This window comes from Salvelinus alpinus, chromosome 3 (genome assembly GCF_045679555.1).
Source record: "Salvelinus alpinus chromosome 3, SLU_Salpinus.1, whole genome shotgun sequence".
Lineage (NCBI taxonomy): Eukaryota > Metazoa > Chordata > Actinopteri > Salmoniformes > Salmonidae > Salvelinus > Salvelinus alpinus.
The window spans coordinates 24,038,461-24,062,479 of record NC_092088.1 but is presented as its reverse complement, the minus strand read 5'-3'; the positions used below and the strand labels follow the sequence as shown (position 1 = coordinate 24,062,479).

General features: G+C 42.1%; 1 protein-coding gene across 2 annotated transcripts; it reads right to left on the bottom strand.

Annotated features, from left to right (window-relative positions):
• Positions 1 to 312: 312 nt before the first annotated feature.
• On the bottom strand, positions 313 to 23,838 carry cluap1 (clusterin associated protein 1). Of its 2 annotated transcripts, none has more exons than XM_071392209.1 (13): positions 23,710 to 23,838; positions 23,365 to 23,435; positions 13,625 to 13,736; positions 13,424 to 13,508; positions 12,806 to 12,985; positions 5,632 to 5,727; positions 5,195 to 5,278; positions 4,951 to 5,084; positions 3,235 to 3,376; positions 2,148 to 2,247; positions 1,812 to 1,922; positions 1,501 to 1,553; positions 313 to 625 (listed from the first exon to the last, which is right to left on the bottom strand). In XM_071392209.1, the coding sequence occupies exons 2-13, from the start codon at positions 23,384 to 23,386 to the stop codon at positions 452 to 454; spliced, it is 1,293 nt and encodes a 430-aa protein (XP_071248310.1). In that variant the 5' UTR covers positions 23,387 to 23,435; positions 23,710 to 23,838; the 3' UTR covers positions 313 to 451. The 2 variants fall into 2 exon arrangements, with proteins under 2 accessions (XP_071248310.1, XP_071248311.1); XM_071392210.1 differs by having other exon boundaries at positions 2,175 to 2,247.
• Between the last annotated feature and the right edge of the window lie 181 nt (positions 23,839 to 24,019).

The window sequence follows — 24,019 nt, the reverse complement described above, 5'->3', positions numbered from 1 at the left end:
TGAAACGTGGCATGTCAGGCTCTAGGTCAGGGCTGTCCAACCCTGTTCCGCCCACATGGGGCAGAGGACAGAGTGAAGAGGGCCGAATCAGCAGAGTGAAGGTGATTTGTCAAAATGAGTGGCTGTTGCTCCGGCTGCTGGCCAGCAGGAAGTCTCCAAGGTTACGGCCCTGTGTGAGGAGAACTAAGGAGTGCTACTGTAGCTAGCTCTCCTCGTACCTGGCGCTATTGGCACGCTTGCTGTTAAGATGATTCAGTCATTTACTACTGAGTGGTGGACCGCGGAGCTAGATAACACTCAGAAACAGGAAGCTCAGATTGGACAGAGTGTTTATTATATGATTACATTATTAGGTTATATGGAATAAAGTGTTTTGTTTGTCCTCAGTGCTCACGAGCTGTGATACAGTGTGGGTGGATGTGTGTGTGTGTGTGTGTGTGTGTGTGTCAGCTTAAAAGTCGTTATCGCTCTCCTCTAATAGCTGGGGCCTCAAGGGCCCCCTGGAGGCCCGGGATGGCTTGGGCGCCGCGACTTCTAGACTGTCGTTGTCGTCCTCCAGGTCCTCATTCTCCTCCTCACCTTCCTCATCATCATCCTCGTCCACGTCTATTTCACTGTCCTCTGTCTGAAAGAGCAGACAGAGTTAGCTAACAAGGTTCGTACCTTAGCATGATAGTGCCTTAACACAACTACAAGCCAAAGTCTGATGGGTTCTAGGAGGTTCGGGAAATTCTACACACATACAGGGTACATGGGGTAATGCTCAGCTAGTGCTAATACAACCACCTAGGGAAACATTTCACTGTGCGGTGCAACCAAACTCTAAACTACTACCAATCAGATGTTGCCATCTAATGAGCTAGCCAATCGGATCTACTCATGTGATCTGCTCAGTTCACATCCATCATGGCTAGGGGCCACACATGCCACAGACTAGATCCCATGGTCCCACACCAACCTTCCCTGTCCTCCGTGTGGGGGCGCGAGGAAGTGAGTTGGACGCAACCGCTTTGGGCTTTTGAAATACGAATGGTGGAGAGAAAAGGAGGGAAATGAAGTGAAAAGGGGATAAAACAGAGAAATATGAGATGATGAGGAACAGGATAGGTAGAAAGAACAGATGGGAAAGAGAGAGAGTGATGGAGAAAGAAGAGAGGGCTCTGTGTATCTAGCCAGAGAAGTCTCCATACACAAATTCATGGGAGACAAACCGATCTCTAAACACTGGAGACAGATTACCAAGCGCTTTTGCCTCTCAGTCTCATTTCTATTGGACGTGCTGTCCTTTGGGGTGGCGTTACCTGGGAAGTGCTCTCTTGTCCTACTTTTCGTTTGCCTGCGGTAAAGCAGTCTCAGGCTGGCATTATCCTCTATCGACTGTAGTCATACCTCACTGGTAGGTATCACTTAATATGGAGTGAATGAGTTGAGTTTCTAAAAAGGAGTGAATCATAATTTTTGGGGGGCGCTCGTTATCGTCATGGTTACCCCTTTACTGACCTCCTCGCTGTCTCCACCCTGCATGTTGCCGACGAGCAGCGCTCCGCCTCTCCCTGTTAGGATAGAGGTTTAAGGGTCAAGTGTGATATGAGGCAGCTGGGTCCCCGTGGGGACAGGGGTGGGCGACTCTGGAACCTGGGTTTTTTTCTCTCCAGCCGAACTGCAGTCTAACACACCTGATTCAAACGCTGTAGTTTAAATCAGGTGTGTTGGAGCAGGGCTGGAACGAAAGCCGCCATAGCACACGGTGGCCCTCCTGGCTGGACATGGCCTCATGAAGAGGGGTAACGCTAGAGTAGAGAGTTAAGTACCTGTCATAGGGACGTTTCTGGTGGGACGGGGTTTAGAGGGTCTGCGATCCTCCATATCACTGTCTGAACCCTCGTCCTCAGGGATGTCCATATCGGAGTCCTCGTCTTTGGCTATGGAGATATACAACTAGAGTATTACGGCCAAGGGCAGTATTTATTGATTAAAGCATGGCATTCAAAGAATATTACACGTGCAATGCAAGCAGAATGAGTTTGACCTCTGAATTGATTACTTTTCAAATTATGCGTGAGACTGTGTTCGAGCATCGATTCATGTGTGTGTGTGTGTGTCATCAAGCGCGTGATGTTGATTGTGGTTTATTGAGTGTGTCATACAGGTGTGTGTTACTGAACGCGTGTCACCTCCACTCCTCATCAGCCTCCTCTCCTCCTCCCGCAGTTTGTGCTGCATCATCCTAAGGGTGTTCTCAGTCTCCTGAGATAGAACAAAGAAAAATAAGTTGATATAGCCTTTTGTACATCTGTCAATCACAATATATCAGGCAAGACCATGTTTCGAGGTAACAGCCAGTAGAATTCATACCAGGGGTGTGTTCAGTGAGGTGAAATGTTTACAAAGTTGCAGATAAGTTTTTTTTAAAGATTAAGCTGACGGGATTCGCTGTTCTGCATGACAGACAATCACTTCTGTTCGAAATTTTTATTTTTTATTTTTATTTCACCTTTATTTAACCAGGTAGGCTAGTTGAGAACAAGTTCTCATTTACAACTGTGACCTGGCCAAGATAAAGCATAGCAGTGTGAACAGACAACAAGTAATACAGGTAACTACCAAAATAATGGAACCACTTAAGTAAATGAAAAATACAAAGTATATTAAAAGCAGGTGCTTCCACACAGGTGTGGTTCCTGAGTTAATTAAGCAATTAACATCCCATCATGCTTAGGGTCATGTATAAAAATGCTGGGCAGGCCATTATTTTAGCTACCATGGCTAATACACCCATTGGATGACAATGCCCCCATCCACAGGGCACGAGTGGTCACAATGGTTTGATGAGCATGAAAACAATGTAAACCATATGCCATGTCCGTCTCAGTCACCAGATCTCAACCCAGTTGAACACTTTTGGGAGATTCTGGAGCAACGCCCGAGACAGCGTTTTCCACCACCATCAACAAAAACAAAATTATGTAATTTAATGTTAAAGAATGGTGTCGGATCCCTCCAATAGAGTTCCAGACACTTGTAGAATCTATGTCAAGGTGTATTGAAGCTGTTCTGGCGGCTCGTGGTGGTCCAACTCCTTATTAAGATACTTTATGTTGGCGTTTCCTTTATTCTGGCAGTTACCTGTATATTTGTGAACATTCCGTAACATCGCACCCTCTTGAACAGGCCCCCTGACGTCTATGGTACCAACCAAATACAACCCTATGACTGAGGAGGACGCTCGCTCACCTCAAACCTCTCCTGCTCCAGTCTATGGTAGTCCTCCAGCTGCTGCTCCAGGAAGCTCAGGTTACGGAACTTCTCCACGTAGGTCTCGTACTGCTTCTGCAGGTCCTCCTCAATCTTTTCATACTCATCCATGAATGCTGGCCTGGGAGAGGAACAGGTGTGTGAGTGTGAGAAAACTAGTGTTAAGCTGAAATGTTTGTGAGCTATTAATAAGACATTGTCTTAGAAAAATAAATGTAATAAAAAAATATTTTAACAAATCTGCAACTATTTCAAGAGTGTTGGACTCTCACTTCTATATTATGGGATTGTTGTTTCTTGGCTTCTAGACTAGCACCCTGCTAAAATATATTGATGTGCAAGAGAAAAGAGTTAGGCATGAAGATAAAACGTGCTTACTGCTTAACTCATGAGCAAAGTTGATTCAATAATCTTTAAAGCATTGTACACGGTATTAATTTCTAATAAAAAGGAAATTATATATTTTTTTCTACCGCTTCCCAGGTATTTATGAACAAATATTGAGATACAGCATCAGGACAGTCTTGGGGCAAAAGCCTCTAGATGATAGTAGTGCTGTACTGTAAGGGAAATCATGGGTTTTCAATTTGCAGTCAGCTCTGACCATTTTGTCTGACTTCTCTTTCCAGGCAGTATGGATATGGATGGAAAGTTCGTTATTCTGGACAGGGAGGTGGCCAACCTGCACTCCGCTGAGCATGACTTCCTCTATGGCGCAGAGGCAGAGAATCCATCTCAGAAGAGAATCCTCCATCACCTATTAAGGGGGTTCTTTCTCTCCCGATCATCCAGCACCCCACTGTTCCAGGTGCCTCACTAACTGGGCTTCTGAAAAATAGCCCTACAACAGAGGCAAGGAGGAATACCAGTACCCGAGGAATCCTGATGGCACTTCCCCACTACCCTCAGACATTCAAATCCTGGGTAGTCTCGAAACAAGCTGGGTCCGAGTGGAACTGGGTTGCTGTGGAGAGCCGGTGTGGAGGCCGGCGGGTTGCTTCTCAGGTTTTCAACCAATGAGGGGAGAGGGTGGAGGATGGAGGCCAGTGCACAGACCAATGGAGGATCTCGGACTATGACTTCAAAGACGACCTCCGGCTGTTGGTCCTGTACACAGTCACAGTCTAGAAAAAGGCTCCGGACTGCAGGGAGGACGAGGAGGGGGCAGAGAGGGCCCAGCAGAGGAAGAGGAAGAGAAAAGCTTCCAAGGGCAGCTTTGAGGACTCCGCCTCCTCCAGGAAGCGCCCAATGTGGTTGTAAAGAGCAAAGTGGGTGTGGTCAGATGGGCAAGCAAGCACTTGGCCTACTAAATGAACATAGGCAACCCCATGCTTCAGCCTATTTATTTATAGCCACTATGCTGCGTCAGTTGGGCTACAGGTTATAATACTCGTTGCTAATAGCATACCTGATAATATGGACAATGCATATAGCCTATGTTAAAATATGTTAAATTAATTTCATGGTCCAATATGTTAAAATGATTTGTACAAATAATTTGACCAATATGTTATTGGGCTCATTTCTCGAGGTGGAAATTATATTTTAGATGGCGTCAGCATAATTGTATTTTCATTCATTTTGGAGTACAATGTCCTTTTAAAAAGTCATCAGAACTAAGCTTCTCAGTCCTTCTAAATATCTATATATTTTTTTTAAACACATAAATTGCCACAGAAGTTTCTCCTAACTCACCGTACACTCTGTAGAGTCTGGAGTCTCTTCCGATTCCTCTCCAGCTCCTGTTTCTTCTTCTCCATTTTGGACTCCAGGCTGGTCTCATCGGAGGACACGTTGTTCAGCATGTCTTTGGTTTTATCCACGCTTTCCTGGACCACAGAGCAAGACACATATACATTAGCTAGAGTGGTTGCTATTGAGAGTGAATGGTGGTGGAACAGACATATGAGCCGTGTCTGTATCTCAAGACAATACACACCAAAACTTCCTTGATGGCTGCTCTGAGGGCCTTCTCTGTCTCGTTGATCTCCAAGGGTCTGGAGATGGCAGCAGTTCTCATCTCCTATAATGAAGAGACAGGATCAACATGATATGGTTCAACTCTCAAAGACAACATGTCATTATAATCTGTCACAGATATTCTGGTGAAGAATTGCATAGACATTCTTCTCCAAAGTTTTCTTCTAAGTAATACTTCTAAGTAACCAGTGTGTGCCTGTCTGCAGCGTTCCAATGTCTTCTCAAATCAAGTGCCGTGTCAAATATTTTAAATGATACAGATGTCTTTGGTAACATTTCCACATATCGGGGGGCTGTCAATCCGTCACCCACAGTCCCAGACATGCAGTCAAAATCTCAGATTGCTTTCCCCAGCCGTGGTGTGTTTCTGAGCCTGTGTGTGTGTGTTTCCTTCACCCTCAGGTCCACCTCCTTCCCCAGCAGGTCGTAAAGCGACGCTCCTTTAGACGTGATCTCCGAGGCCAGCTGCCTCGCTGCCTTCAGGTCTGCAATCTGGATCACAGACAAGAGAAGGAGAATTCAGAGGAAAAAGCCTGGAAAAGTACATTTGAAAACACTAAACACGTAATACAGAAAATAACAATATTTCATGACGATAGAGTTGTTTTTCTTTCCTTTTTTGTGTGCAATTTTCATGGCGGTGTCACCAGCCACATCATCAATAACTAAATATATTGTAATAGTGGGGAAAAACACCAGGGCCCAGATTCACAAAACACTTCTTACGCAAAAACTTAAGAAAAAAAAGTAAGTAAGTGTAATTCATCAACAATATCTTAAGATTGAATGATTTTCTTATGAACTTTTCAAACATCTTCTTACGGCTGTTTGTTGCAAGGCAACCATTTTAGCTATCTAGCTAGCAATGGCAATCATGTTAGCATATTTTGTACTGAGATTACTGTTCTAAAACATGTTCTTGGGTTTAAAATAATCAATAATGAAACTTTCAGATGAAGTCTGTGAGTGAATTAAACATGTTCAATTGCTTTCATGAGCTTTTTCTCTCACTGCCCTGAGTTTAAGACAAGGGTTTAGCTATCTTGGAATTAACAACATTTCCAAGAACTTTATTTTCAATAATCACATTTCTTCTTAACTTTTTGCTTAAGGAGAACATAAGTAGCGCAATAACATTTCCAATAATCTTTTTGAGGAATAGCAACTTAGCTTACCGTTCTTCTTAAGTGTATAGTTAAGGAAAAAATGGCAGTTAAGACATTTCTTCTCAAGAAGGTTTCGTGAATCTGGGCCCAGTACTTAAGGGCTGTTGACTGTGACTGCTAGTTTTGGGTTGTCACCAGTAGTTATTGATTCGTTCAAGTACTGATTACAGCCTGAATGTCTGGCCTGTGGTTATGGAGGACTGCATCTTTGTGCCTCATGCAATGTATTGTTCTGCAACATAAGCATAAAGCGCTAAGTACACAAAGTGTGGGGATATCCAACCCATATGATGAAGCTGTAAAGTCTCAAAATAACATTTCGCTTGTTTGCAATGTGTGCTGTTTAAACATAGTGCCAAACATTGGGATGCTGGACACAAGCAGGGATGATGAGTGCAATCTAGATGAGATAGTTGATGTATCAGCAGTGGGCACAGAAAATGAGCAGTGGGCACAGAAAATGTTTTGACTGTTTCAATCGGAGAGGACTTCACTTTATTCATGTCAACGCATGGAGCCTGCTGCTGAAATTAGAGGAATTAAAATCTCCTCGCTTCTAACACCTGGGCTGCAGTAGTAGCTGTGACTGAGACATGGCTCGACGGGTCATTTGAGGACAATGAGGTTGAGCTACCTGGTTATAGCATTCATAGAATTGACCGAAACGGTGGCGGCATGTGCGTCTTTACTAGGAATGATGTGCATTTTAACCCTCATTCAGATCTGAAAATGGATGGACTTGAGGTTGCACCAGTAGATATACTTCTTCTTAAATGTCGTCCTATAGTTGTCGGTGTGTGCTATTGGACTCCTAAGCAGAATCATTTCTATGATTACTTGAATCAAATTGCTGTGATCACAATGTATTTGCTGATAGAGAATATATTCTGCTTGGCGATTGTAATACAAATGTGCAGTTATCACCCAAGAAAAGTACACTAGTAAATGCCCTGTATAACTGAAACAACTGATTGTTGAGCCAACCCGGGTGTGTAGAGAGTAGGTCAACTTTGGATTTGATTATTGTATCATCAGACCAAGAGAATGTCTGTCAGTCAGAAGTCTTAAATATAGTTTTTAGTGATCATATGGTAACCTACTGTACCCGTAAGAAATCCAAAATACTACTTGAGCCAGGTAATAACTACATGAAGGTACGGTCTATGAAACATTACTCAAAAGGAACGTTTGTAGAAGTACTTGGAAATTTGTATTGGTCTCATGTACAAAACTGCGATGTTGATCAAGCTTGGTATCTTTTAAAGATATGTTTCTGTCTGCACTCGACTCTCTGGCTCCGATGAAACAAATTTGAATCATACAGAGGTCAGGAAAATGGATCACGTCAACAGTGAAGAGGCGACTCCGGGATGCTGGCCTTCTAGGCAGAGGTCCTCTGTCCAGTGTCGGTGTTCTTTTGCCAATCTTAATCTTTCCTTTTTATTGGCCAGTCTGAGATATGGCTTGCTCTTTGGAACTCTGCCTAGAAGGCCAGCATCCCGGAGTCGCCTCTTCACCGTTGACGTTGAGACTGGTGTTTTGCGGGTACTATTTAATGAAGCTGACAGTTGAGGACTTGTGAGGCGTCTGTTTCTCAAACTAGACACTCTAATGTACTTGTCCTCTTGTTCAGTTGTGCACCGGTTAGAGACAGTTTGCTCTGTTCTGTGAAGGGAGTAGTACACAGCGTTGTACGAGATCTTCAGTTTCTTGGCAATTTCTCGCATGGAAAAGCCTTCATTTCTCAGAACAAGAATAGACTGATGCGTTTCAGAAGAAAGGTCTTTGTTTCTGGCCATTTTGAGCATGCAATCGAACCCACAAATGCTGATGCTCCAGATACTCAACTAGTCTAAAGAAGGACAGTTTTATTGCTTCTTTAATAAGAACAACAGTTTTCAGCTGTGCTAACATAATTGCAAAAGGATTTTCTAATGATCAATAAGCCTTTTAAAATTATAAACTTGGATTAGCTAACACAACGTGCCATTGGAACACAGGAGTGATGGTTGCTGATAATGGGCCTCTGTAAGCCTATGTAGACATTCCATAAAAAAATCTGCCGTTTCCAGCTACGATAGTCATTTACAACATTAACCATGTCTACACTGTATTTTGGATCAATTTGATGTCCTTTTAAATGGACAAAGAAATGGCTTTTCTTTTAAAAACAAGGACATTTCTAAGTGACCCTAAACTTTTGAACGGTAGTGTATATATTCTTATTCCGTTCCTTTACTTTTGTGTGTATTAGATAGTTGTTGTGGCAGGAAAGTGAGAAGGGGAGCTATACAGGTACGATCATGTTAGACTTGCGGAAATATTTTGACACTGTGGACCATGATATTCTCCTGATGAAACTGAAATGCACGGGTCTAAATGATGTAGCAGTGAATTGGTTTAGGTCTTATATGACCAACAGAACACAAGTACGTAATGTTGGTGATGTTCTGTCAGAGGCCAAAGAAACATCATGTGGAGCACCGCAGGGATCAATTTTAGGGCCTCTCTTATATATGTTAATGATATGCCAGCTACAGTAAAGTGCAAACTCCTGCTTTATACTGATGACTCAGCCATACTGATATCAGTCAAGGATACAGTTTACATAGAGGAGACCCTGAGTAAGGAATTGCATTTTGTTAGAGATTGGTTGACTGACAACAAAATGTCGCTACATTTGGGGAAAACTGAATACATTTTTTTTGGAACAAAACATAGATTGCTTAGGGCTGACAAGATAAAGGTAAACTGTGCAAGCAAGGAGATTTACACTCGTTTTTGATTCACTTATTTTGGTGTGTCCCTAGATCAATCCCTTTCTGGAGACCTGATTGCTGCTAAAAAAAAAATCTAAAATGGCAAACAAATTGAAATGGTTTATATCGTAACACTAGATATTTTAACATCAAAGTTAAGAAACTGCTTGTCTCAACCTTGATTCAGTGTAATTTTGATTATGCCTGCTCTGCATGGTATAGTGTGCTATCAAAAAAGCTGAAAAAGAGAATACAGGTCATGCAAAATGATGTTATCAGGTATATGCTTAAATGTCCCCCCCTAGGACCTATATAGGGGTACAGGAGTTTCTGGAGGTGGGCTTGTTGCTTTGGAGTCCAGAATGATGACAGAAGTGAGCGCTATGGGGCGATAGTCATTTAATTCAGTTACCTTTGCTTTCTTGGGTACAGGAACAATGGTGGCCATCTCTGGGATAGATTGATGTCCGTAAACACACCAGCTAGCTGGTCTGCGCATGCTCCAAGGACGCGCTAGGGATGCCGTCTGGGCCGGCAGCCTTGCGAGGGAGAACACGCTTACATCGGCCACGGAGAAGAAGAACCCACAGTCTTTGGTAGCGGGTCAGTGGCACTGTTACCCTCAAAGTGAGCGAAGGTGTTTAGCTTATCTGGAAGCAAGACGTCGGTGTCCACGATGTGGCTGGTTTTCCTTTTGTAGTCTGTGATTTAACTAGGCAAGTCAGTAAAGAACAAATTCTTATTAACAATGACGGCCAAACCCTAACCTGGACGACGCTGGGACAATTGTGGGCCGCCCTATGGGACTCCCAATCACGGCCGGTTGTGATACAGCCTGGATTCGAACAAAATTGTTATGGCATACTTTGTCATAATCAACTGTGATAATTGTCTAGTAAAATATATAATTTTGTCATTCCTTCTAAGATTCTGATCTACGACAGTGTGTACAGAGATGCCCAAAGTGGTCAAAATGCAAATCCCAACCAGTTTAGGCGGGTCGAACCTAGGGGTGTGAACGTTTAAACGAAATTGGGATCTTTAACGTTAAGAAAAATCTGTAACGGAAAAACAATGGTTTTGCCCCCTCCACAAAACTCAAATCACAGTGTGTGTTCAGTCTTCGGTCTGTTGCGTATAAAATATCCTAGCCTATTAATTGATGATAAGGCCCTGCTTTACTGAAGTTGCGAGACATTGAAAGACAAGAAATTGCGAAATACAACATTCCAGCACGCTCCTCCTGTCTCTCTCCGTCCCTTGCTAGCTCGCTATGAAAGATCAGAGTGTTTGTGTTCTCGGAAGCACGGCAACTAAAATTGGTCTCCTCCATTCCAAAAATACTGAATCTTAGGAATCGATTCTTAGCGGACGATTCCTACCCCCAAAAAGCAATGTCTTTCCCTGACTTTTCCTAAATGGTTGTATTTTACATTGCTCATGTCAGAATTTTTCAACTCACAAACAGAAAAGTATTTAGAGCCTTTTTACCCCATAACTATTCACAACTTAACCCGCAAGACATTGAGCTGTAGGATGTTTGTACCCAGCCAGGCACTAGGCATGTGTCTCTGTCTCTCTTTCCGCACTGAAGCATACCACACTGCATCCTTGCCTCTGAAGCTAAGCAGGGTTGGTCTTGGATGGGAGACCAGAAGGATTAGGAGGCACTTTCCTCTGGTCTAAAAAAAATATTAGCCCAATGCCCCAGGGCAGTGATTTGGAACATTACCCTGTGTAGGGTGCCGTCTTTTGGATGGGAAGTTAAACAGGTGTCCTGATTCGCTGTGGTCACTAAAGATCCCATGGCACTTATCGTAAGAGTGTTAACCCCGGTGTCCTGGCTAAATTCCCAATCTGGCCCTCATGCCACCTAATCATCCCAAGCTTCCAATTGGCTTATTCATCCCCCCTCCTCTCCCCTGTAACTATTCCCCAGGTTGTTGCTGTAAATGAGAATGTGTTCTTAGTCAACTTACCTGGTAAAATAAGGTTATAGATAAGAATGAATGGGCGATAATTGTGCACGTTACTTCACAATTAAACTAGGCCTAACTGAATGATAAGGACGGTGAAGAGGTTGATTTATATATAAAAACAATAGTGTGATGACGAGTTCATGTTATGCCTACCCATCAGCATTGGCGCTCATGATTTTAGCAAATACTTTGACGGCGCGGCTTGTGGGTTAATACTGTATCATTCTCTTTTACTTTGTCAAAAGAAGCTGTTACAGGACTGTTTTATTTGCTATAACTATTACTAAATGTATTGTAAGGGAAATTAAAACATTCTACGTGTTGCACTAGACTTTTAGAATACTGCAAAACATATCTGAGTTGATGAGCGAGGGGAAGCGATGCTTGTCAGCCTGCGCATCAAAACTACACCAAAACTAAACCTAAACTAATTTCACAAACAATAAGAGCTGGCCTAAAGACAAGATTCAATTGACAATAGTTGATGAGTGACAATATTATGGGTGGTAAAATTATACATGAAGCGATGGGCACGAAATGGAATTGACAGACGCAGGGAAGAAGGGAGCATCACTTTATCAAATACTCCAAGTAAAACGTTTCACAAAGAGCATATTCTGCAGTTTCTATGACACTTACCTTTGTCAAATAACTCAAAATTCAAGAGGTGCAGCTCTATTTCCAAAAATAACCGCATGGCTATGCGTTCAGAACACGCGGCAGCATTGCTCTAGCGACTAAGACTAGTAACATAAAACTTGAAATATGCTATTCTGTTTTTTTAAATACCTTTTCTTATTTCCACAATGTTTCTTTAGACCTGCCAAAATTAAATAATAGATTTCTGTGTGATGGATTTTAACTCTTTAACTAGTGATTTTTCATTTTTACTTTTAGCTAGAAGTAACAAACTAATGAAAATGGTATTATGTTCTTTGAATTAATATTTTTTTTAGTATTCTAATTGTATTTATTCTAAGACCTTCATAAACAACCAAATTATTATTCTTCCGATAGCATATATGAAATGTATGTATTAGACTGTTACGAATGTTGATGTGTCATTGGCTGTGTTGAAAATAGGAAAAGAACAATTAATTCAAAGAACATAATTGAACAGTAGTATATAAGCACCAACTCTTGTTAAATAGTGCGTAAACAATTGTAAAGGATGAATTGCATGAAGAAATATTATTGGAAATAAATGTATCCACAATAGTGTAATTCTACAATGTCCAGGCCAACGTTTTTCACTAGGACTTTGTAGATTTACACTATTGTGGCTAAATTTCTACATGGATTTATTTCCAATAATATTTCTTCATGCAATTCATCCTTTACGCACTATTTAGCAAGAGTTGATGCTTATGTTTGTACACCTTGCGGGTGGACATGCATCTGATCCATATGCTAAAGGTGACCCCCGGCAACGTTCTCTAGCGGGTACTTATAGGCTGAAAGGCCAGGCGGTTAGTGTTAAAAAGCCGTAGTGTACCTTTACAGACAAACAAAAACGCCGTAGCGGAGGCACTTTCAAGGGTATATGACTGCGGTAGATATACTTTAACTTCAATGCCTATATGGAGGTACATGGAGTTATCATATTTGGAGGTAGGCCTACATGGAGTTGGCAACATGGAGGTACATGTTACAGTGTCATTCTCACCTTGGAACCCAAGTCAAACTTGAATTTGCTATTGTCCTCCTCCACTTTGTCCCCTGAGGCCATCTCCTTGGTCTTCATGGCACTGTACAGCACTGAGGTGATCTTCAACATCTCTTTCACAGCGTAGCCATCAGCCTGGTACAGACGCTTAGTGTTCACCTTGATGTGAGCCTTTGTTGCCTGGAATCAGGTGAAAACACATTTTGAGTTCCCCTCCAAAAACCTGTTAGCCTCGTAAACTACACATTCCCTTATTTTCTAAAGACGTTAGCACTTAAAATTAAAGTGGCCTTGTAGAACAGTTACTACAAAATAATACGATATGTGATAGACAAATATGGGAGGTCTCAAAATAAACAAAATATTGACAAACAGACAAATAAATGAAACAAACGGAGTGGCTGTGAATCCAACTTCTCTGGACCCCTCTTCCCGACAGCTAAAGGTCCCTAAGCTTCGGTGCATATACTTGACACTGTCTCTGCTCTACTGTACTCTGGCGAATGGTGCCCATTTAACAAAGTAAGACCAAGGCTGACGGGACTTTAGCTCTGGGGAAAAGGGATCCAGGGACGCGGGCACCACCTCTGCCTTAAACAAATGACAATGCATCTTTACCATAAATTGGGCCACTGCCTTTATGAAGAAAATCCTGTCTGTCTCCGTGTCCACGTCACTCGGTATGTCCATTTGCGGTTCGTATCTGTTGGAACGACAGAAACGTACGATACAATAAAAAGCATTGCAGCAGTGTGCTGTATCGTATGCATTTGTCAGAAGACTAGCTACTGCATTTGTCAGACTTTGCCTATTTATCACCTTTTCACAAGCCAAATGAGAATTTCTGCCACCAGGGTAAAGTTGGGGGTCCTGAAGTTCTCCATGGATATCAAGCGAGGATAGCCCAGAGCCCGCATCATTTCTGTGAAATCTGTCAAGAGATGGTTATTTGCATTATAAATGAGATCCACTAACTACTTTCTGCTGGCTGATACACAATAAGTTGGAAACCAGTAGAAAAGGTAACTATTGTCATGATACCTAGACCAATAGTTCATATTGAACCTATCTGCTACCCTAAATAGCAAGAAAGCTAGATTACTTTGGCAAATAGCCACCCTGTATTGCAAACCTTAGGAGAAACATCTTGTTTTCATCACGTAGCTAACGTTACATAATGTTAGAGTATCACAGTATGAGTCATAATACCCATAAAACCTAGTGGTCAAACACAGAAATGGTTCCAATTGTTTTTTCCCCCCATAAAATGTTTCCCTTGGGGGATTTCACTACCACTTCAAATAAGGTCTGTGTTGTGTAGGCTTACCCTAATGTGACATTTTGATAACCATGTAAATCTTTCTCTGACAAGGTGAATTTTATCAAAACATGACGATCTTGACGAGACTACAAAGGTAAGAATCTCTGGATTAACTATCTCATGTTACTGAAATCTGTTTAAAATTGACAATTCTGTGAACTGTGTTAGGTAAGTTTAAGTTTACACAATAATTGTTATCTAGCTAGCTCATGGTTGCTAGCTAGATAGCAACATTAACCTGGCTAGATGGCTACACTAGATATTAGTCAATAAAACAAGTCGATCATTCTTTGGCTTTTATAAACCATCAGTCTAGCTTGCTAGTTAACTAACTTAGATGGTAAAGAGGCATTCCTGATAATGTTTGTTTGTGTCTATGGGTGGGTACTTCAGGTACTACTTGACTTGTTTTTGTCATAATTGGTCAAGCTCATTACATTTGGTTGGGAATCATTGATGGACAGCAATATTCAAACCTTGTCTCTGATTTTCAAACAAATTTAAGTCTAGACCACTCAGGAACACTCAACACTTCTTGGAAAGCCATGCCGGTGTGTCTTTGGCATTCCAATTTGTGTAATTCTTGTGTGAAAAATAAAACTATCCCAGGGCTAGGTTTTCAGAAGACTGAGGTGGGGTTTCCTCTAACTTTTTACCTGGGCTTTGCTCCTTTCATATTTATTTTGATCCTGACAAACTCCCCAGTCCCTGCTGATGACAAGCATACCCATAACATGATTCTGCCAACACAATACTTGAAAATAGAGAGGGTTTCACTGTGATGTATTGGATTTGACCCAACCCTGTAGTTTTTCAATTTAGACCAGAAAGAACATTTATTTGCTGGGTTGTCTTGCAGTATTATTTAACAGCCTTGTTGCAAACAGAATGGATGATTTGGAGTGGATTTTCTAACACAGCCTTATTTCTTTTCACTTGTGAAAAAAAGTTAAAGGGGTGCAGACTTTCTTTCGGCACACTTGTGTTCAGATTACTTGTATTTTGCTAAATTTGTACCTTGTAAACTGTACACACACCAACGTTTGCCAAGCGTCCACTCGAAGCTTGTTCCACTGTAATCAATAGTGAGCGCAAATTCAATCACTCACATCGATATTGTATGGAAATCGATGGAGCTGGGACAATTCGCTGTCACTACATGTGCCTTTTGTGCTCTTCTAAAAGACAAACCTCAAAGAACTAAGATATGATACAAATACGGTGCATCCGAAAAGTATTCAGACCGCTTGACTTCTTCCACATTTTGTTAGGTTACAGCCTTACTGCAAAATGTATTCAATTACATGTGTTCCTCATCAATCTACACACAATACTCCACAACGACAAAGTGAAAATTGTTTTCAATTTATTTTTGCAAATGTATTAAAAACTTTAAACAGATAACTTATTTAAATAAGTTAAGTATTAAGACCCTGTGCTATGAGACTCAAAATTGAGCTCAGGTGAATCATGTTTCCATTGATCATCCCTAAGATGTATATCCAACTTGATTGGAGTCCACCTATGATAAATTCAATTGATTGGACATGATTTGGAAAGGCACATAACAGTCTATATAAAAGATCCAACAGTTGACAGTGCATGTCCGAGAAAAAGAAAAAAAAACTAGCCATGAGGTTCCAGGAATTGTCCGTAGAGCGCCGAGACAGGATTGTGTCGAGGCACAGATCTGGGGAAGGGTACCAAAACATTTCTGCAGCATTGAAGGTCCCCAAGAACACAGTGGCCTCCAACATTCTTAAATGGAAGAAGTTTGGAACCACCAAGACTTTTCCTAGAGCTGGCCGCCCAGCCAAACTGAGCCATTGGGGAGAAGGGCCTTGGTCAGGGAGGTGACCAAGAACCTGATGGTCACTTTGACAGAGCTCCAGAGTTCCTCTGTGAAGATGGAAAAATCTTCCAGAAGGACAACCATCTCTGCAGCACTCCACTAATCAGGTCTGTATGGTAGAGTGGCCAGACGGAAGCCACTCCTCAGTAAGACACATGACAGCCAGCTTGGAGCTTGCCAAAAGGCACCTAAAGGACTCAGACCATGAGAAACAATATTCTCTGGTCTAATGAAACTAAAATTGAACTCTTTCGCATAAATGCCACGTGTCATATCTGGAAGAAACCTGGCACCATCCCTACGGTGTAGAATGGTGGTGGCAGCATCATGCTGTGGGGATGTTTTGCAGCAGCACGGACTGGGAGACTAGTCAGGATCGAGGGAAAGACGAACAGAGCAAAGTACAGAGAGATCCTTGATGAAAACCTGCTCCAGAGAGCTAAGTACCTCAGATTGGGACGAAGGTTCACATTCCAACAGAACAACGACCCTAAGCACACAGCCAAGACAACGCAGGAGTAGCTCCTGGAAAAGTCGCAAAAACCATCAAGCGCTCTGATGAAACTGGCTCTCGTGAGGACCACCACAGGAAAGGAAGACCCAGAGTTACCTCTGTTGTAGAGGATAAATTAATTAGAGTTAAATAAACTTCAGATTGCAGCCCAAATAAACGTCCCTTTTTCAGGACCCTGTCTTTCAAAGATAATTCGTAAAAATCCTAATAACTTCACAGATCTTCATTGTAAAGGATTTAAACACTGTTTCCCATGCTTGTTCAATGACACAATTAATTAACATGCATCTATGGAACGGTCATTAAGACACTAACAGCTTACAGACGGTAGGCAATTAAGGTCACAGTTATGAAAATTTAGGACACTTTCTACTGACTCTGAAAAACACCAAAAGAAAGATGCCCAGGGTCCCTCCTCATCTGCGTGAACGTGCCTTAGACATGCTGCAAGGAGGCATGAGGACTGCAGATGTGGCCAGGGCAAAATATTGCAATGTCCGTACTGTGCGACACCTAAGACAGGAAGGACAGCTGATCGTCCTCGAGTGTTATTTATAACTTGTCAGAAATGTCAGCTCACGTTTTTTAGCCCATAGATTATGTTTGAGTCACTTAAATATCAATTGAATACACATTAGACCTGGCAAAATGCAGAGAATTGCAAGAAAATTTGCTTTAAAATAGGAACATTTTCTCTGCCCCCATAACAAAATGTGTAGAATTGTAGGAAACAAGCTTTGAACCTGCAGAATGTTCTCTCAGCCAACAAGAGGGGTGTGAACAGTCATGAACAGTGCTTGTGTCTATAGAAATAGACATGGCGCGAGCACGAGATGTTCCCCAATGCTGGAAGGGGGCCTGAATGAAAAAGATTGGGAACCCCTGTTCTATTGAGCTTGCCAGCTTGTCGTCTTAAAAATCAGAAATTAGCAGTGGTGTAAAGTATTTAAGTAAAAATACTTTAAAGTAGTACTTAAGTAGTTTTTTGGAGTGTCTTTACTATTAACATTTTTGACAACTTTTACTTTTCTTTAGGAATGAAGTTAAAGTACGTACTTTTTATTCCATACATTTTCCCTGGCACCCAAAAGTACTCGTTACCTTGTGAATTTGTTTATTTAAAAAAAAATGTATTTCACCTTTATTTAACCAGGTAGGCCAGTTGAGAACAAGTTCTCATTTACAACTGCGACCTGGCCAAGATGAAGCAAAGCAGTGCGACAAAAACAATAACACAGAGTTACACATAAACAAACGTACAGTCAATAACACAATAGAAACATCTATGTACAGTGTGTGCAAATGTAGAAGAGTAGAGAGGTAAGGCAATAAAGAGGCCATGGAGGTGAAATAATTACAATTTAGCATTAACACTGGAGTGATAGATGTGCAGATGATGATGTGCAAGTAGAGATACTGGGGTGCAAAAGAGCAAGAGGATAAGTAACAATTTTCCTGTCCTGCTAAGCATTCATATTATCTAAATCACACACTTATCAAGAGAACATCCCAGGTCATCCCTACGGCCTCTGATCTGACGGACTCCCTAAACCGGGGTGGGCAAACTTTTTGGCTCAGGGCCCAAATCGGGATTTTGAAATTCAATTGAGGGCCGCATTTTTTGGATGACCAATTGTTTGTTAAAATCAATTTGCGGGGGCCTTCCGAGTGGCGCAGCGGTCTAAGGCAATGCATTGCAGTGCTTGAGGAGTCACTACAGACCCGAGTTTGATCCCAGGCTGTGTCACAGCAGGCCGTGACTGGGAGACCCATGAGACGGCGCACAATTGGCCCAGCGTCATCTGGGGTAAGAGAGGGTTTGGCAGGCTGAGATTTCTTTGTCCCATCGCGGTCTAGCGACTCCTGTGGCGGGCAGGGCGCAGGTGTATGGTGTTTCCTCCGACACATTGGTGCGGCTGGCTTCTGGGTTAAGCGGGCATTGTGTCAAGAAGCAGTGCAGCTTGGCTGGGCCGTGTTTTGGAGGACGCAAGGCTCTCGACCTTCACCTCTCCAGAGTCCGTACGGGAGTTGCAGCGATGGGACAAGACTGTAACTACCAATTGGATACCAAGAAACTGGGGAGAATTTTTTTTGTAAAATAACCCCGAAGTAAAACATTTTTTATGTCACGCGGCCCGGATTGAAGTGCCCAGCGAGCCGGATACAGCTCGCGGGCCTTACTTCCCCCCCCCCCCCCCCTTGCACTAAACACATGCTTAGTGTGTGTCCAAACACAAATTATCAATGAACCCACCAGGTACAACCCCAAATCTGTAAACACAGGCACCCTCATAGATATCATCCTGACCAACCTGCCCTATAAATACACCTCTGCTGTCTTCAACCAGGATCTCAGCGATCACTGCTTCATTGCCTGCGTCCGTAATGGGTCTGCGGTCAAACGACCACCCCTCATCACTGTCAAACGCTCCCTAAAACACTTCAGCGAGCAGGCCTTTCTAATCGACCTGGCCCGGGTATCCTGGAAGGATATTGACCTCATTCCGTCAGTAGAGGATGCCTGGTTATGTTTTTAAAAGTGCTTTCCTCACCATCTTAAATAAGCATGCCCCATTCAAAAAATGTAGAACCAGGAACAGATATAGCCTTTGGTTCACTCCAGACCTGACAACCCTTGGCCAGCACAAAAATAACCTGTGGTGTACTGTATTAGCATTGAATAGCCCCCGCGATATGCAACTTTTCAGGGAAGTTAGAAACCAATATACACAGGCAGTTAGGAAAGCAAAGGCTAGCTTTTTCAAACAGAAATTTGCATCCAGTAGCACAAACTCCAAAAAGTTCTGGGACACTGTAAAGTCCATGGAGAATAAGAGCACCTCCTCCCAGCTGCCCACTGCACTGAGGCTAGGAAACACTGTCACCACCGATAAATCCACGATTATTGAGAATTTCAATAAGCATTTTTCTACGGCTGGCCATGCTTTCCACCTGGCTACCCCTTCCCCCGATCAACAGCCCTGCACCCCCCACAGCAACTTGCCCAAACCTCCCGCATTTCTTCTTCACCCAAATCCAGATAGCTGATGTTCTGGAAAGAGTTGCAAAATCTGGACCCCTACAAATCAGCCGGGCTAGACAATCTGGACCCTCTTTTTCAAAAAATTATCTGCCGCAATTGTTGCAACCCCTATTACTAGCCTGTTCAACCTCTCTTTCGTATAGTCTGAGATCCCCAAAGATTGGAAAGCTGCCGCAGTCATCCCCCTCTTAAAAAGGGGGAGACACTCTAGACCCAAACTGCAACAGACCTATTTCTATCCTACCCTGCCTTTCTAAGGTCTTCGAAAGTCAAGTTAACAAGTTAACCTTCTCCGCTATGCAATCTGGTTTCCGAGCTGGTCATGGGTGCACCTCACCTCAGCCTCAAGGTCCTAAACGATATCATAACTAGAGGTCGACCGATTAATCGGAATGGCCGATTAATTAGGGCCGATTTCAAGTTTTCATAACAATCGGAAATCGGTATTTTTGGACACCGATTTGGCCAAACATTTTTATTTACACCTTTATTTAACTAGGCAAGTCAGTTAAGAACACATTCTTATTTTCAATGACGGCCTAGGAACGGTGGGTTAACTGCCTTGTTCAGGGGCAGAACGACAGATTTTTTACCTTGTCAGCTCGGGGATTCAATCTTGCAACCTTACGGTTAACTAGTCCAACGCTTTAACCACCTGTCTTACTTTCCACTCCTCGAGGAGCCTGCCTGTTATGCAAATGCAGTAAGAAGCCAAGGTAAGTTGCTAGCTAGTATTAAACTTATCTTAGAAAAAACAATCAATCAATCAATCAATCATAATCACTAATTAACTACACATGGTTGATGATATTGCTAGTTTATCTAGCGTGTCCTGCGTTGCATATAATCGATGCGGTGCGCATTCGCGAAAAAGGACTGTCGTTGCTCCAACGTGTACTTAACCATAAACATCAACGCCTTTCATAAAATCAATACACAAGTATATATTTTTAAACCTGCATATTTAGTTAATATTGCCTGCTAACATGAAATTATTTTAACTAGGAAAATTGTGTCACTTCTCTTGCAACAGTTTGCAGCTGTTTGGGCCGCCTGGCTCGTTGCGAACTGTGTGAAGACTACTTCTTCCTAACAAAGACAGCCAAACGGGGGATGATTTAACAAAAGCGCATTTGCGAAAAAAGCACAATCGTTGCACGACTGTACCTAACCATAAACATCAATACCTTTCTTAAAATCAATACACAGAAGTATATATTTTCAAACCTGCATATTTAGCTAAAATAAATCCAGGTTAGCAGGCAATATTAACCAGGTGAAATTGTGTCACTTCTCTTGCGTTCATTGCACGCAGAGTCAGGGTATATGCAACAGTTTGGGCCACCTGGCTCGTTGCGAACTAATTTGCCAGAATTTTACGTAATTATGACATAACATTGAAGGTTGTGCAATGTAACAGGAATATTTAGATTTATGGATGCCACCCGTTAGATAAAAAACGGAACGGGTCCGTATTTCACTGAAAGAATAAATGTTTTATTTTCGAGATGATAGTTTCCAGATTCGACCATATTAAATGACCTGTTGTCGTTCCTGGTTCGAGCGAGGAGAGGGACGGAAGCTATACTGTTACACTGGCAATACTAAAGTGCCTATAAGAACATCCAATAGTCAAAGGTATATGAAATACAAATCGTATAGAGAGAAATAGTCCTATAATTCCTATAATAACTACAACCTAAAACTTCTTACCTGGGAATATTGAAGACGCATGTTAAAAGGAACCACCAGCTTTCATATGTTCTCATGTTCTGAGCAAGGAACTTCAACGTTAGCTTTCTTACATGGCACATATTGCACTTTTACTTTCTTCTCCAACACTTTGTTTTTGCATTATTTAAACTAAATTGAACATGTTTCATTATTTATTTGAGGCTAAATTGATTTAATTGATGTATTATATTAAGTTAAAATAAGTGTTCATTCAGTATTGTTGTAATTATCATTATTACAAATAAATAAAACATTATTTTAAATCGGCCGATTAATCGGTATCGGCTATTTTTGGTCCTCCAATAATTGGTATCGGCGTTGAAAAATCATAATCGGTCGACCTCTAATCATAACCGCCCTCGATAAAAGACAATACTGTGCAGCCGTATTCATCGACCTGGCCAAGGCTTTCGACTTTGTCAATCACCACATTCTTATTGGCAGACTCAACAGCCTAGGTTCCTCAAATGACTTCCTCGCCTGGTTCACCAACTACTTCTCAGACAGAGTTCAGTGTGTCAAATCGGAAGGCCTGTTGTCCGGACCTCTGGCAGTCTCCATGGGGGTGCCACAGGGTTCAATTCTCGGGCCGACTCTTTTCTCTGTATACATCAATGATGTCGCTCTTGCTGCTGGTGATTCTCTGATCCACCTCTACGCAGACGACACCATTCTGTATACATCTGGCCCTTCTTTGGACACTGTGTTAACTAACCTCCAGACAAGCTTCAATGCCATACAACTCTCCTTCCGTGGCCTCCAACGGCTCTTAAATGCAAGTAAAACTAAATGCATGATCTTCAACCGATCGCTGCCCACACCTGCCCATCCGTCCAGCATCACTACTCTGGACGGTTCTGACTTAGAATATGTGGACAATTACAAATACCTAGGTGTCTGGTTAGACTGTAAACTCTCCTTCCAGACTCACATTAAGCATCTCCAATCCAAAATTAAATCTAGAATCGGCTTCCTATTTCACAACAAAGCATCCTTCACTCATGCTACCAATCATACCCTCGTTAAACTGACTATCCTACCGATCCTTGACTTCGGCAATGTCATTTACAAAATAGCCTCCAACACTCTACTCAGCAAATTGGATGCAGTCTATCACAGTGCCATCCGTTTTGTCCCCAAAGCCCCATATACTACCCACCACTGCGACCTGTATGCTCTCGTTGGCTGGCCCTCGCTTCATATTCGTCGCCAAACCTACTGGCTCCAAGTCTTTGCTAGGTAAAGCCCCGCCTTATCTCAGCTCACTGGTCACCATAGCAGCACCCACCCGTAGCACGTGCTCCAGCAGGTATATTTCACTGGTCACCCCAAAGCCTATTCCTCCTTTGGCCACCTTTCCTTACAGTTCTCTGCTGCCAATGACTGGTACGAATTGCAAAAATCACTGAAGCTGGAGACTCATATCTCCCTCACTAACTTTAAGCATCAGCTGTCAGAGCAGCTCACAGATCACTGCACATAGCCCATCTGTAAATAGCCCATCCAACTACTTTTTTTGCTCCTTTGCACCCCAGTATCTCTACTTGCACATTCATCTTCTGCACATCTATCACTCCAGTGTTTAATTGCTAAATTGTAATTACTTCGCCACTACGGCCTATTTATTGCCTTACCTCCCTAATCTTACCTCATTTGCACACACTGTATATAGATTTTTTCCCTATTGTGTCATTGACTGTACGTTTGTAATTTCCATGTGTAACTGTGTTGTTGTTTGTGTCACACTGCTTTGCTTTATCTTGGCCAGTTCGCAGTTGTAAATGAGAACTTGTTCTCAACTGGCCTACCTGGTTAAATAAAAGGTGAAGAGTGACGTTAGGTGATGACGATTATCTATTAGAACTAAACGTATAAGATATCCTAAGCCTTTGTTTACCAGACCTTATTTTCGGCTTTAATCTCATACCCCCATTAAATTCCCTATAGCATTAACTAACGAGCCACGGCGGGCCTCCGCGTTATTAGTGCCTACAAAAAGACGCCATTACTATTACTCTCTATTACAGAAATTAATAGCGAATATATTTATAACTACCTCTTCTGTCTGTGGTAATAGCTAGATAACGTTACTTACTTCGTAAGTCTCTAAAGGACATAGTTTGTTCGTGTTGTGGCACTCAATCACCCAAGGAAGTCTTCTGGAGCCTGAGAGATTTGAGAAAAATCAGATACTGGCTTATGCTACCAAAGTCGACGATTCAACTGTGGTGGCATCATCACTAACGTTACTTTAGCTAGCTAACTACGTTAACATGAGCCAAATCAGAAACATGACAGCCCGTAATGTAACGTTAACTATTTACATGAACTATACACTTCGAGCAATACACCCAGTTGATATCGTATTTGCGGCATAATGTTCTTAAAAGTTGCACACGATAACACAATACCTTAGCAAGGAAGTTTAAACACGATTTACCTTATCTTGGATGTTAGATTGGTTAGCTTCTTCTATGAGGTATAGCTTGTTAGCTATCTGGCAACACCAAAAAATATGTTTGCCCGTCTCTATGGAATCCAATACTACGGAATCATAGAGGAGACAAACCTGTCGGTTTTAATGGAACGCATTCTCATAATTTAGCTAAAATAAGTTTGTAGCTGGAAAAAGGATCATTTCGTTATTATTATAATAATCTAGTTTATAGTCAATATAGTTTAATTGTCATCACGTCAGCTTTGTATAGCCAAATAGCCTATAAAGGTTAATTATATAGTTGGTTGAAATA

Coding starts and splice junctions, on each gene's coding strand:
- cluap1 (XM_071392209.1), bottom strand. CDS start 23,386: ATGTCCTTTAGAGACTTACGAA. Junction 5,279..5,631: donor GGAAGGAGGTGGACCTGAGG/GTGAAGGAAACA, acceptor TCTTCATTATAG/GAGATGAGAACTGCTGCCAT. Junction 1,554..1,811: donor CAGAAACGTCCCTATGACAG/GTACTTAACTCT, acceptor CTATCCTAACAG/GGAGAGGCGGAGCGCTGCTC.